Here is a 14,897-nt window from a genome sequence, read left to right as displayed (position 1 = left end):
TGAGCTCCAGAGGTCCCTTCCAACCCCAACCATTCTGTGATTCAGGAACTCAAAGGGCAAAGCAAGGCAAATAATAGCAGAAAACTTACATATTTATATATATATATATTTGTTTGGTTTTGGTTTTTTTGAATGCTCAAGCCATTACACAGCTGCTCAGCTGGAGCCTTGCCTGCCCTGTGACCATCCCCAGAGGCTGCTGCGGGGCAGGACTGCGGCCGGACCCGCCGGCGAGCTCGGACCCGGAGGAGGCAGCGGCGGCCACAGCAGCGGCGAGAACGACTGGGGTTTAAATTAGGGCTCAGAGCTCGACAGGGCCTGTGCGAAAGCCAGAAGCGACAGCCGCCCCCTCTGAGAACTGGGGACGGGTACGGACAGCCCTGGAGCCGCGGAAGCCGCGTGTCTCTACCGGGGAACATCCCACCCGCGGGCAGGCCCTAGGACCCTGCTGGGAAATGTAGTTCTCCCGCCCAGCGGCGCAGGAACCAATGGCCGCGCCGCTCCCCCGGCTCGCCCGCGCAGGGTCTGCTGGGAGTTGTAGTTTGTTCTCTCCCGCCGCCTCGGCAGCTTCCAATGGCGGCGGGGCCGGGCAAGACTACTCTTCCCAGCTCGCACCGCTCCGCCGCCACTTCCCCGCTCCCCCCTGCCGGGGCGGGCAGCTGTAAACAAACAGGGCGGCGGGCGATGGCGGCGGCTTTGGGCCGCGCTGGGGGTCTGTGAGTGTCGGTACCCGCCGGGGCGGGGGCAGGCGGCTCCGGTGCGCTCCCCGCGCAGGGGCTGCGGCTGTGCGGGGTCGGGGCTGGCGGCACACATGGATGACAGCAAGGTAAGGGGCTGCGGGGCCTGCCCGGGGGCTGGAGCCGGTTTGGAGCCGAGGGCAGGCGGTGCGGGGAGCCCGGGTAGCGCTGCAGCGCCTGAGCCCGGGGGGGTTCAAGCTCTGAAAGGTGTGCAAGTGTGTTGGATATTAGGAAAAAAAATCTTCACGGAAAGGGTTGTCAGGCACTGGAACAGGCTGCCCAGGGAAGTGGTGGAGTCACCATCTCTGCAGGTGTTTAAAAGGCACTTAGACGAGGTTCTTAGGGACGTAGGGAATATCGTGTCCAGTTCTGAGCCCCTCAGTTCAAGAAGGACAGGGAACTGCTGGAGAGAGTCCAGCGCAGAGCAACGAAGATGATTAAGGGAGTGGAGCATCTCCCGTATGAGGAAAGGTTGGGAGAGCTGGATTTCTTTAGCCTGGAGGAGACTGAGAGGTGACCTCATTAATGTTTATAAATATGTAAAGCGTGAGTGTCATGAGGATGGAACCAGGCTCTCCTTGGTGACAACCAATGGTAGGACAAGGGTAATGGGTACAAACTGGAACACAAGAGGTTCCACTTAAGTATTAGAAGAAACTTCTTCTCGGTGAGGGTGCCAGAGCACTGGAACAGGCTGCCCAGGGAGGTTGTGGAGTCTCCTTCTCTGGAGACATTCAAAACCTGCCTGGACACATTCCTGTGTGACCTTCTCCAGGTGTTCCTGCTCCGACAGGGAGATTGGACTAGATGATCTTTTGAGGTCCCTTCCAGTTCCTAACATTCTGTGATTTTGTGTGACATGGTTTAGTGCTAGAATTAGGTTATGGTTCGACTCGATGATCCTGAGGGTCTCTTCCAGACGAAATGATTCTATGATTCCATGTAAACCCCCACAAAGCCTGTTAACAGGCAGGGAGCTGTGAGTGAGGTGAGTGCTCCTGCTAAAGGCTTTTGAAGTAAACTTCTCTGCAATCTTTGTCTCTGGAAGGCCTCTGGTTACTGCTGGCGGGACGGAGGAGTTGTCCCCTTCCTTCTCCTTGCCGGCTGGAGCAGTGGAGCACGGCACTTGGATGGTGCTTCTGGCTTCTCCTTAAAGCTCCAGGTGTGGGCCAAAGGCTGGATGCAGACCAGTGATCTGGTCTGGTGTGGTGGATTGTACTCCTATAGCACCCTAAATTCCTTGGATCAGGAGGGTCAAACTCATTTTCACCAGGACCACATCAGCCGCACGGTTGCCTTCAAAGGGCAATCCTAAAATTACATTTGTGCAGTCCTGTTTTAAAAGGTCTGTATAAACTAAATCGAATAGATTTAAGTCTTCCATTTTTGAATGCTAGATTTGGTTTTAATTAACAAAAGAAAATATTTGTAATAACCTACTAGATGTGAAACTGGTTTTGAGAGCAACAGAAAAGTAAAAGGCTTTCAGAATAGAATCAGAAATGGTGTGTGGCTTCTTTCCATTCCATGGCAACTCAGTAGCACTAGTTTCACCAGTTTCCGTAACACTAGTGGAAACTCAATAGTTTGCACTCAATAGCTGCAATAATATATTAACTAAAACGGGATAAAGCACTCAGGCACTCTTATGCAGCCTTTAGCTTTTTCAATACTTCTCTCTGACCCTCCTCATCCTCCAAACTGTTACACATGAACACATCTTCTAATCAGAAATACCATAGAAATTACAGTATACTTCTCCTCCACGCTTTACTTGAGCAACTTGAAATATTCCTGTTAGCACAAGCAGAAGAGGGAAATGCTGGCATCACAGGTAAAATCATAAATACCTCAGAGAAAAGTTATTTTTAAAACTATGCTGTGCTCTCTTCTGCAAGTCCCATTTGTTCTGTGCACAGAGAAATCCCAAAAGGTGTTTTCTCTAACCATAGCTTTATTGCAATGATAATCCTGTAATGCAGGGGTATCAAACTCATTCAAACACTGCTCTCTTGCAGAGTAACGTGTGTCACAGGAGCCTGGGGATGAGCTCAGTGCTGCTGCTGAGTGGAAACAAAGTGCCAGGCTGGGTAAAACAAGGAGATGGGCTGCATTCGGTCCATGGGCCGGGTGTTTGATACCTGTGCCTTGGATAAATAGCAGCTACAGGCGAATGGTCAGGTACTAGGGTAGGAGCTTGGGTTTTAGCCTTGCAATGGGTGCTGGAGCTTTGATTCTTCCTGCATCTTCTCATGAGAACAGCTCAGTGACATCCCTGAAGGTACAGCTCTTTCGTTTAAGCAGAGCAAAACATCAGAAGAAGCACAAGAAACACCTCTCCCACCTCCTTGCACCAGTGTGTCCTTAAAGTAGGGCCTGCACGGCCAGCATGAGGGCTGAGAAAAGAACCGCTGTGTCCACTCAGTGCAGTGTTTCATGACTGAAATGCCTGGTTGAGTTTGGGTATTTGAGCTCACTGGAGTGGTGATTATGGTAGTGTCCTGGGTTTTGTGCCAGAGATAGTTTAAGACCCACACTTGAGGTAGGCTGTGAGGCAGTTGTCTTCTGACTTGTAATAAGTTCTGAGCTTGGCTTCAGTATTAAAACTGGTCATTTGGTGGTTGTGTGCCTGTGGTACCTTATCCACTCTCAAGCCATCTGGTTTTCTTCCTGCATGAATTTTACTAAAATAAAATCATGCTGCCTGTGGTCATCAGCTTTAATTCAAAGGGGAAGAAAAATACTTGATGTCATTTCTTAGGGAATAAATCTAAGAAACTGAGAAGTGATCAGTAATTTGGCAGTATAAAGGATCACAGAATGGATTGTAATTATATGAAAGGTTCGTGAGGATTTGTCAATTTAACATACAGACTATTTGGTTTTATTGAGGCTTTGTCTAAAATCTGCAATGGAGGGTGGGGAGTATCTGCATCGCTGAAGTCAACCAAATGCTCACAACTCTGAGAACTGCTTGAAAGTTTATGTAATTGGGGCAGTAGATTAGAAGATCTAGAAGATTTAATTCTGGAGGCATATATAGTTTGTATTAGCTGATTTTTATTTCTTTTAGTGTTAAGAACACTTCTTTTCTCATGTAACATAATGAACTTATTTGTAACAGATAGTTTCGAGATTTTTAGTTTTAAAAATAATCTTTGAACTCTTGTTGTGTCTTGTGGAATCCTGATAATCTGCACTTTTTTTTTCTGAAACACTTGTGGATGCATTTACTAAATAAACCAAATCATTTTACCCACTCAGTAAGACATAAGACAGGTCTTTGCACTTTTTTTTTCCTTAGGAAAACTGATGTTGAGTGGAACATTTACTCTTCCTATCTCCAGTCTCAAGTACGGTTTCCTAGTATGATGTTTTTATTTCATACTTACCGCTGAGACACGTGTGAGGACAGCGGCATTGAAAAGGGTCCTGCCCAGAACTACGGGATGTGGCTGTACCCAAGGACAACTTTGAAGGTCTTTGTTACCTCAGCAGGTTTTTCATTACGTAATAATCTTGGGCGACATTGAATCCTCATATCTTCTACTGAAAATAGCTGATATTAGTCAGTGAGTGCCTGCTTCTCTGAAAGGCCTCACTGTGGCTGTTTTGAAGGGCTGCGGTTCCTTTCAGAGCAAGTTGATGAGGCTGCAAGTTGCCCTGAGGATTCAGTGGCTCCATGCAGGAGATCCAGTTTCCCTTGGGAGGTCTCTTCCCGTTGCGTGTTGCTGAGTCAGGGTGAGGCAAACATTATTTATACCTCATTTTATAGCGTGGTCTTGCAACTTGAGCCAGTGTGTCCTTGAAATCTTCCAAAAATTCCACTGAGTCATGGTTTCCTCCTTATTGAGAGGTTTGGCCTGTGTGATCGGAGAGTCTTACCTGTGAATTGATTGAGTGTGACTGTGAAAGGAATTTCCTTGTAAAAACCCAGATAACTAAATTATTTTAGTAGTGATGTAACCATTCTATAGCTGCATACATCCAGGCTCAGCATTTTCATCTACGTGATGTAAAGAATATAGAATTGGGCTTGTGGCCTGTCATGTTTTCTCTAATTTGTGCACTATAGTTTAGCCTTACCTGGTTTAAGATAGCAATCAAACAATGGTTCCTCTTAATGTATTTCCCAAAACATGAAGGAAATAGTAAGAAATAAAGGTAGAGGTAGAATATCTGAACGTCAGATCTAGAAAACTTTCATGTTCCAGTTTTAAAGGATGTGCTAAAATTATACACACAAAAAACCCCCAACCAAACCCAAAATACAACCTTTTCTTCTTTCTCTTAAAGAGCTGCTCTGAAACTGGGGCTTGTTCGGATGCTGGTCTCACTTCTCCCTGCTGTGGTTTGAGCTGTGGTTGTGTAAGGGAAAGAGTTTAGTGATGTAGCTGTTCCTTGGCAAATAATCTCTGTTAAAATAACACTTACGTACCTCTGAAGTATTTAGACAGAGGAAAAAGGAGAAATTCTTTCACTGTGATTTCAGACTCTATAGGTGAAATTACTTGGTTACAGAACTACATATAACCGATTATGTATTTATTATATACATTGGGGAGAAGGGTTTTATACTAGGGTAAGAAGTATTTTTCACATTTGTGTTAGTTGCTAACTTGTTGCTAACTGTCAAAATACAGTTCTATGTAGCTAACTGCAATCTTTTGTATTAATTATAGAAGTTTTTATAGGGTTCACTGTCAATACTTATGTAATTAACTTCTCAGTTTATAGGCAGACATGAGAAATTAAAGAAATCTTAACATTATTTCACTTTTTTGTTATTCCAGTGAAATTAAAAGCAAGCAAACAAAACCCAAGCCAACAACGACAAAAAAGGTTGGGGTTGCCCTCTTTTATTGCAAATATTCTTTTCTTGTAAGGAAAAGATAGCTTTAGTTTCGAAAAAGTTAGATGAAATATGTTTTTCTTCAAAAATATGCTTAGCTGAGTCAAAACGTGAACAAGTGGTGTATTTTGAAGAAATGATTAATTTTTAGGATTAATTTCTGTTGACAAATCTGTTTAAGACTTACCAAGTGTTTGCTTACTAAATAGCACCTTACACTTTTGGATCATTAGTGGACGCATTTTGTCTGCCAGTTAAAGTTAACTAAATAATCTGTGTTAAGCATCTAAAATATCATGCAGCGGAGGAATAACCAGCGTACTTTCTAGCTGGGTTTTATACCCTTACTGTGAATGGTATTCTGTGACTTAGCAGATAAGTTAATCACAAATCTCATAAAGTTAATTTGATTACTGATTTTTAGAAAATGTTTGCAAGCATAAATAGGTTCCTCTCCCCTCTACTATAATGAATGTGGTGCTTAAGTTTGTTTTTATTTCTTGGTAATCATTTTTATAGTTTTATATAAATTCTGTAGATGATCATCAGCTCTGTGCTGAATTAGATCCTTCAGCCATGTGCCTTCAACCTCTGACACAAACAAGAGTCCACTTAAGATGATTTCCCGAGCTGGATCTCAGGTACCAGTTCATGGAGCACTTAAGAGCTATTTGTTTAACTGTGAGTGAGCTGAGAGCTGCAGGAAGATACTGAACTGGTCAATGTGATCAGCCCTGCTGATCAGCAGTGCTGAACAGTGCTTCACATAGCATTTTAATCTGCCAAATTGTCCAAAACCTGCAGATGTCATGGTGAGGCTAGCTTTATCACAGTTTTCTGTCTGAGAGGCTCAGTTCCTTGGGGCTGTGAATGCCAGTGGCAGTATTAGGTATGTGTGTCCTTCCAAAGGAGGAGACCCCTTCATGATGCAATCTGGCAGTGCTTCTGTAGAGGTCTGCTGAATCCCTTTTGAGCGGGGAGAGGTAGATATAAAAACAATCCAGAAGTCTGAGGGCTTTTTCTATATCTGGGAAAGTAATGGAAACTGTTTTGAATTCCATCTGAAATAATTTTGTACCTGAACACAGATGCCATGCGTGAATGATATTATGATGTAAGTACTGTGTTAAAAAGGGAGGAAGTTATATTTTTCTGTTTTCTGAAGTCTGAGTGAACTGAAATAGGCCCTTGGTCAGATTTCTCACAAATGTGTGTCATTAATACTTCTATGACAAATTTTATGATTAATGTTGTTCTGGGTCTTGATTGCACATGACACCGTGAAAAAAACCAAATGCCTACTGCTGAATCCTAATAGATCCCATCCCTTTATAAACTCCAGAGGAATACAAAGGTCATAAAAAAAAAAAAAGTTCTCTTTCTTGTTTTCTCTTGGTCTGCTGCCACATTCAACATCAACTAGCACTTTTGCTTTGTCTTCTTTCTGTCACATCAGCATAGCAACTGAGTAGGCAAACAGGAGCAGAAGCCAGGGGAGATACAGTAATGTGGGATGCTGGCAAAGGGTTTATCAGGCCTTTTTTTCCCCAGCTGGGTTGCTTGAGGTTACAGGAGGAGCTTCTAAATATTGGTGCGGAAAACCTGTTAAGGATGCAGGATTTGATTAAATCACCTATCAAACTAACTGTGCAGAGTGTTGCCTAATTTTATGGTGAACTCCCTTTCAGGAATGACAAAGACAGTGTGAGGCTTTGGGGGTGTTGTGAAGACAGATTATTAGGGTCTTGCTGCTTAAAGTCAGACTTAAAAGGGACGGAAGCTTTTCATTATTTCCGTAGTCCCGGTGGTTAGAGCATTGGCAAGCAATGGCCCAAGAGGTACAGGCCTTTTTCCTCCCATAAGAGAGTTTGTGTGCAGGGCTGCTGTGCTGGTAAAAGATCTTGGGGGAGAGAGATCAATTAGTACACCTGCCTAGAGAAAGCTCTCTAGGGTGACTAAAGGGAAAGCAGTTACTTGACTATAGGGGATCCAGAATGCCATTTCAGTGTGCAAAGCAGTCTGCACTAATTTCCTTGCAGATTACAAAGTGCCTTTAACTGTTCGATGTCCACATCTCTAGATCTGTCCATAAAAACGTGCTTTTAAACTCGGAGCTTGTACAAACTCACTTGATATCTTATTGATGTAAAGATCCATGCTCCCTCACCCTTTGTACGTCTTCTGTGTTGATGATCCTGAGGGTCTCTTCCAACCCAAAATTATTCTATGGTTCTGTGGTATGATCCCTACCTTAAAAAAGGCACCAGCTACACATAAACATATGCAAGATGCTTTAAAATAAGAGGTCCTTGAAAAAACATTATTTTGTGAGGTTGTGGTGTTGGGTGGATTTAGCTGGTGTGAAGCTGTGCTGCTTGCGGGTGTTTTTCATTGCCGGTGCCTGCCCGAGGTGCTGCCTTTGGAAAACTTGGGTGCTATTTGCAAGGAGCTTTAACGTGCCTGTTGTGAGAAACAGCCTGGTAGTAACTATTCAGCTGCCTGACGTTCTGGTGCAAGGGCACGGCTGTGATGTGCTCCTGTGCAGGTCTAGGACTCGAGTTATTATTTTGTTCGGTATGTGGTGTGCTGGGGCTCTGACCCGGAGCACTAGCCCACTCTTCTAGAGGGTCAGAACTCTTGAGTGGTAAAGGGTTTTTTTAAAGAGAGCTGGAGTGTATGTCTCTACAAGAGCTTATCTAGCTCTTGAATTCAAAGATTTACTTTGAACTACCTTGCAATGGCACAGAAAAGCCTCAAAGTCTTTGAGAACCGAAGTACTTTGGATGTAGTGGATAATGGAATATCTAGAAATCTTTCAAGTGCAAGTAGCAGTAGATGATAGCAAATTGTGAGTGCCTATAGCCCGTCCTGGGAAGACCATGTGTGTTTCTAACTCCTACTGAGCCAGGAGTATAAATCACACCACGCAGAAACAGGAGTGTGGTCTGTGAGAGGAGGAAGCCATGCTTGTCACCCCTGAAAGGGGACAGTCGCTTTCCTTTCTTTGGAGATTCTTTCCCCCTTGGCTGTGGCTGGTTAGTTTTATGCTGCTTCAGTGAAGATAGTATCTGAACAAGAAGATCTTAAGGAGAACACCTTGGTGGAATTAATAAATTATTCAAGCTGTATCCAGCAGTTCAAATGTAAAAGAGATTGATTTTTTTTTTTTCTTTGCTTTTCTAAATGTGTCATGTTTGTTTCATTATCACTAGATGTTCATTAAGTACTTTCTGTTCCTCCATTTGCTTATGGTAGGCAGCTACTCGTGAATAAATTAGGAGAGGCAGTACAGAGAGGGTAGGATTGTGTTGGCATGTGATTGTTGACTCACTTTCCAAAGAAAGAATAGACTCAATTGTATAATCTAAATTTTTTTTTTTTAAAAATTCTAGCCCATCAGTTCACTATGTTATTGTTTTCATTGAAGCCTACTAAGTTTGTGGAACAAGTGACTTCTTTGAATGTCAAAGCCAACTTATTTTGTAGCATCACGCAGTAAAAAGTGCCTTTTTAGCGACGAACTCTGGTATTTTGAACACCGCCTATTAGACAAAATGTACCATACACAGTATGGTGACACCCTGAGCCAGCAGTGAAATTCTTTTATGTAGGTGTGTGTGTTAGGTGTGTTTCTCCACACCCCCTCCATTCAAACAGTGTGGTCAGAATGCAAATAAAGAGAAATCCTCACTTCAGAGGGTGTGTGGCTGATGTAATGCTTACAGGGTGATACTACCCGATGGGCAGTGTACGAAGTTTCATACCGTATTTAAGACTTTTCATGTGCCATGCTCTTGTGTTAAGAGTAAAATATTTGGGTGGGGAAGCACAGAATAAACATTAAGGAAACTATTCTATTTATTCATAACAAGAGAAGCTTTCAGACCTGTAAAAAAGGAGCCATAAAGAAGTGGGGGAAATGATTGAGAAACAAATCTGTGCTCCATAGGACAAGAAAACTGGGGGGTTACATTTCTGCAAGGAAGATCTAAATTAGGCATTGGGAGAGTTGAATGCTGGGATTGGTTGTATGAGAAGGCACGAGGAGACAATTTTCCAGGCTGTGTAATAATGTTTTGAAGGTAAATATGGCCAGCGTGGTTAAGTACAACTGGAAGAGAGGCAGCACAGGTAGGACTCAGTGTAACTGACTTCTCTGTTTAGTAAAAATCCTCAGAAGATTCCTTTGAAAGAAATTGGGACTGAGGAAGCTCAGACGGCTAGTGAATAATTCTGACAAGTTTCATCTTTAGAGTAGGTTGAAATTGTGGTCGTCGATTGTAGTAAAATGAAGTTTTGGATTATACTTATATAAACGAATATTTTTTTCCTTCCAAATTAAAGTGTTAATCTCCAGAACGTAATATTTCTAGAGCTGACAAGTATCTGGGCAGGGTTTGTTGGTAATATTAAAGCAGTTTCACTACAAGTTGACTGTCATGTCTGTCTCCTCAATGTCCCAGATATCTTCCCAGATGTCTGAAGTAGTGTGTGTGGTTTGGGGCTCCCCAGTACAAGAGAGAAATGGAGGCTCTGGAGAGAGTCCAGCAAAAGGCTACTAAGATGAGGAAGGGACTGGAGCATCTCTCCTATAAAGAAAGGCTGAGAAGGCTGGGACCATCTAGCCTGGAGAAGAGAAGGCTCAGGGGACCCCATCAGTGTGTTCAAATACCTGAAGGGGAGGGTATAAAGCAGATGGACACATGGTCACTTCAGTGGTGCCCAGTGCCCAGAGCAGAGGCAGTGGGTAAAAACTAGAAGACAGGAGGGTCTGTTTGAACATCAGGAAACACTCTTGTCCTGTGAGGGTGGCTGAGCGCTGCCAAAGGTTGCCCAGAAAGGTTGTGGAGTCTACATCCTTGGAGGTATTCAAAAGCCATCTGGACATGGTCCTGGGCATCAAGCTGTAGGTGGTCCTGCTTGCAAAGGGGGGTTGGACCAGATGACCCTCCAGAGGTCCCTGCCAATCTCAGCCAGTCTGTGGAGCTCTTGCAAATCAGATTAGTAGCATTTACAACAGGACTGCTTAAGCACTGACTTCACTATGAAGTCATATCTCTCCCTTTTGGTTTTGATGGCGTCACTGAAGGCTTCAGACATCAGCCCACTTATTTCGTCTGTTGCTCCAGAATCAGTGAAAGTATATGCAAAATTTCCTACTTGAAACTTGTAGTAGGCACAGTGACATGGTCACAGCATTACCTTTGCACAACAGGATCTTTACTGTACCCTTCCTTTCCAGGTGGTTGGAGGCAAGGTGAAGAAACCAGGCAAGCGAGGGCGTAAACCAGCCAAAATAGACTTGAAGGCAAAACTTGAAAGAAGTCGTCAGAGTGCAAGAGAGTGCAGAGCCAGGAAGAAGCTGAGGTACCAGTACCTGGAAGAGCTGGTTTCAAGCAGAGAGCGAGCCATCTGTGCTCTCAGAGAAGAGCTTGAAATGGTAAGAAGCTATCATTTAAGCTAACCCTCAGTTTTATTTGGGACCTGTCCTTGTGGACATTTCTTCTTGAAATCACTGTGACAGAGAGTGGGATTTGGCTGGTCAGAAGGTATCAAAACATCAGTAACAGATGCATTCAGCTGTTTGCCTACTCTGTGTGTTGAATATGAACCTCATGTCATAAGTCATCTGCTGGTTTTGAACGGGAAGCAAACAAAGTGCCATTGCGTATGAGTCTGTCTTTGAAATGTTGGTTTTGGAAAACCTCTGACAGAGGTAGAAAGAGGCAGAGGGTGGAAAGAGATGTGCAACATATATCCACAGTGTGTCATTTCTTCCTGCAGACCTTTGTCTCTGTTGGGGTGGTTGATTCTTGCAGCATACTCTCTGTATAGATGGTTTCACAGCTGTCTGGTTTCCCAGCATGGATGAGTATTTTGGCCAAACAAGCTTCGTTAACCAAAGAGAGTGTTTCATCTGGACATATAGACACTCAGCTTCTCAGTGATATTGAGATACCTTTAAGATTTCATTGGAGATGAGCATGTTTCCTTGACCTTGTGTTAGGTTTTTTGGAACAGGCAGGGCTCGTCACCACAAATGAATAGGGTTAGGATTGGGTGGAAAGTCAGCCAACTGACCACAGGTTTTTCAGCATGCTTCAGGGCTTGGCAAGAAGAATTTAAGATGAGGGAACTAGGAATAAGGCACATGTGCTGTAACCGTGCCTTGCACAATCAGAAAGGACCTCTTAATAGTTGATCAGCCCCAGAGTCATGGGAAATATTTGGTTTTAATAGGCCATGAACTGGAACGGTATTCTGGCATGCCAGCAGCGAGAAAATGCACAAAGTGTTCCATGTTGTTTAATAATTACAGTATTGTGTCTAGTACTGCCACTGAGTAGCAGTTTATTGACTGAAGCAGGATTTACTGAGGCCAGGTATGCAACCATGGACACGTGCTTAGCTCATTAGTGCTCTGCAGTTTTGTAAGAGGCTTCAGCCCAGTAAATTCAAACCTTAAATGAATATACTGGAAGGTAGAGATTACAGCTTTGTTTTGTCTGCTAATGTGATCCTGGCAGTTTGCTAATGCCTAATGTGTTTGCATATTTCAGTACAAGCAGTGGTGCATGGCGATGGACCAAGGGAAAATCCCCTCTGAAATAAAAGCCCTGCTAACTGGGGAGGAGCAAGGCAAAGCACAGCAGAACTCAGCCAAACTTGCCAAGGCTGGGAAGACAGAAGCAAACAGCAGCAATCCCTGTGAGTATCCAGCCTATGATTAATTCCTATTTTGTTACATCTTTTGTGGTGTAGGAGGATGGCTGTGGTGTGGGAAGAAACATAAGGATGTGCTTTTGGGCACAAATAGTTGATTGAAGCAAAGGGCTTAGTGGGTGGTACAAAGACTCTGTGTAATGTTTACATGGTCAACACAGAAATTACACTAGCTAGGAAGCTGGGCAGTTATTTTAAAAGAAGACTCAATCTTTGTGTTTCACCAAGGCCTGTTGAGACCTGTGAAGACCTGAGACCTTCATTTTTTACAGCATTTTCTGTTTTCCTAATGCAAGGTAAATGGAGCACATAAAACATAATTGAATTTCAAAAACTCCCATCAAGAGAACATGATTCTAGCTGCAAGTGCTCAAGTATTAGAAATGCTGAAATTGGGATTTCCTATAGAGTCTTCTTTCTGCCTCATTTGTGCTTGTGCCAGGAATTAAATAAAGTTCTTCTGGGGATTTGAAGGTGAAAAGATCACATGATATAGAGTCATATTCTTGATACATACATGCAAAAGAACACAGGGTGTAGCATGGGCAATTCTATATCTCACATCTTCTAATTTTGAAATATTTCATGCTACAGGTTAAATTACACTTTACTGTAAGTTTAAAAAAAATAAATAAATTCCTAACTTTTTATTTTTAAGAAACAACGTCAAAACCACATTTTTAACTGTAACAATCTTCCCCCATGGTGCATCGTTCACAGGAGGCCAATGCAGAACCTTCCGCACTGCAGCAGCGATAGCTTGGTAGCTGGCAGAAGAACGCTGTTGTCAGAGAAGTGGATGCATCCCCAGGTGCAGGGGGAAGGATCCCAGTCCGCTGTCTTCTCTTTGCTCCTCCTCACATGAAACTCTTTGATTGTGGTGTTCCTAAGCCTGTGTGGAGTGGGCTTTTGGGGTAACAGGTGTTTGTGTAAGCAGAGCCTTGTTCTTCCTTTCTCTAAACCACCCTCCCCAAATACAGCTATGGCAGCTTTTGGGCATTCCCAATAAGAGATGGGGGCAGGTTTCGTTATTAGACTGCCTTTGCGGTCAGTAGTTGCATTGTGGGAGTTTGAGAGGTTCTGTAAAACAAAAGCTAGAGGAGAATCTCGTAACAGCTTTGCTAAAACAGAATAGAGTACTGTAGGTCGAGGAGAAGGAACTGGATCAAAAGCTTTAAGTAAGGAGGTTTATATTAATGTAATTTCTAACCCGAAAGATGTTGCTTTCAGCATCCTTTTATAATGTAGCACATCTTTTACGTTACTGGGATTCGTAAGGAGAGGTACTAGATCTATTCCCTGCTTCTGCCCATAACTACTTTCGCAAGATGTATTTCCCATCGCCCATGCTCCTGGTAAGACAGTCAAAGGGTATCCTTCCGCCTTGCTTCCAGCGTGGAACAACTGCAGGTTCCTCCAACCCGTTGTGCCCTGCTGTCTTTATCTACCTACACTTTGGGCCCTGGTATCTTTCTAGCCTGCAACTTAACATGAATTCTGCTGTGCTATCCCGGCTTTCCAGGCAAGGATAATGCCAAGAACTGGTAGCAAGAACAGGTTGCATCAGTTTGGTTTTATGATGAGAGGTGATGGCAGAAGTCTTGTGGGCTGACTTACTCATCCCAGATATTGACAGATAACCTGCCACTTTCCTTAGACCGCTCTTTCTCCTGTATGAGCAGTTTTTGCATTTATATGATGCAATGAGGAGAGTGGAGCTCTTGGGATTTTCAGTGGGGGTTTTGCTTGCTTATTCTCTGTTTTGTTTGTGACAATGTCTTTCTCTGTATTTTATGAAATGCATGGAATATTTTTTAATCATGTTTTCTTCTTTGTTACATAGAATAAATATTATAATGAATGACTTTGCGAGACTGAATGTTGCCTTTTTATTGAACTAATTGGGTCTGTTTAGCGTTATTGCAATTCAGGATTAGTCGAAAGCACTGAAAATTATAAAGGGCTGTATTTCAGTGTACAGCACAGGTCTTTTCAGAATTCCATTCTGAGCACTCATATATTAATCCTTAAGGCACGGTTTTAAGTTTATTCTCTAGGCTGTCCACACATGTCCTTAGTTAGCAATTGCTAGAAATGTTGTATATTAGGAAAGGTTAAGTAACACTGAAGCAGAGATGGGGATGATAGGAAGGTTCCACTGCACACCCTGTATTTTAAGCTCTGAACTGCAGTTTGTCCTGAAAGTTGGCAACAAAGCCAACCCATAAGTTTGGGGATTTTTGCTTATGTTGAATGCTTGTCTGTCCTTTTTCTGGATTCTCTGGAGGAAAAAAAAAAACCCTAGATCAGATGCCCAGAACTGTACTCTGTGAACCTTGCAGTTGGATTTTGTAACATCATCATGCCATAAGTTTAATATATTATTTTTGGTCAGAATTAGACTTAAACAGTCTAGTTTAAAATGTAAACTATGTATTGTAATTAAACATGTATTTCAAAGGTTATGTGTATATTTAAGTGTCTTTTATGAATCAGTGCTGTAGAAAACATGTAGAGGAGTTACAGTATGCATGACCAGAACAGCTCCACTCCACACTAGGTTATGCGACAAATGCAGCTCTGAT

The 14,897-nt window shown here is 43.1% G+C and overlaps 1 protein-coding gene across 2 annotated transcripts; it reads left to right on the top strand.

Annotated features, from left to right (window-relative positions):
- Positions 1–658: 658 nt before the first annotated feature.
- CREBL2 (cAMP responsive element binding protein like 2) lies at positions 659–14,176 on the top strand. Of its 2 annotated transcripts, none has more exons than XM_082053080.1 (4): positions 659–826; positions 10,832–11,029; positions 12,150–12,297; positions 13,033–14,176. In XM_082053080.1, coding segments are annotated over exons 1-4 (363 nt in total). In that variant the 5' UTR covers positions 659–811; the 3' UTR covers positions 13,035–14,176. The 2 variants fall into 2 exon arrangements, with proteins under 2 accessions (XP_081909206.1, XP_081909205.1); XM_082053079.1 differs by lacking the exon at positions 659–826 and adding an exon at positions 4,042–4,216.
- The last annotated feature ends 721 nt before the right edge of the window (positions 14,177–14,897 follow it).

This window comes from Streptopelia decaocto (assembly GCF_964273445.1).
Source record: "Streptopelia decaocto genome assembly, chromosome: 1".
Lineage (NCBI taxonomy): Eukaryota > Metazoa > Chordata > Aves > Columbiformes > Columbidae > Streptopelia > Streptopelia decaocto.
Note: the sequence above shows the minus strand (reverse complement) of the source record. Positions and strands in the feature narration are given on the sequence as shown.

What these genes read in the sequence shown, in the direction of transcription:
- CREBL2 (XM_082053079.1), top strand. Translation starts at nt 4,187, where the DNA reads ATGTGGCTGTACCCAAGGACAACTTTGAAG. An exon ending in ACCCAAGGACAACTTTGAAG is followed by an intron (nt 4,217 to 10,831) that starts GTCTTTGTTACC and finishes CTTCCTTTCCAG; the next exon opens with GTGGTTGGAGGCAAGGTGAA. An exon ending in TCAGAGAAGAGCTTGAAATG is followed by an intron (nt 11,030 to 12,149) that starts GTAAGAAGCTAT and finishes TGCATATTTCAG; the next exon opens with TACAAGCAGTGGTGCATGGC.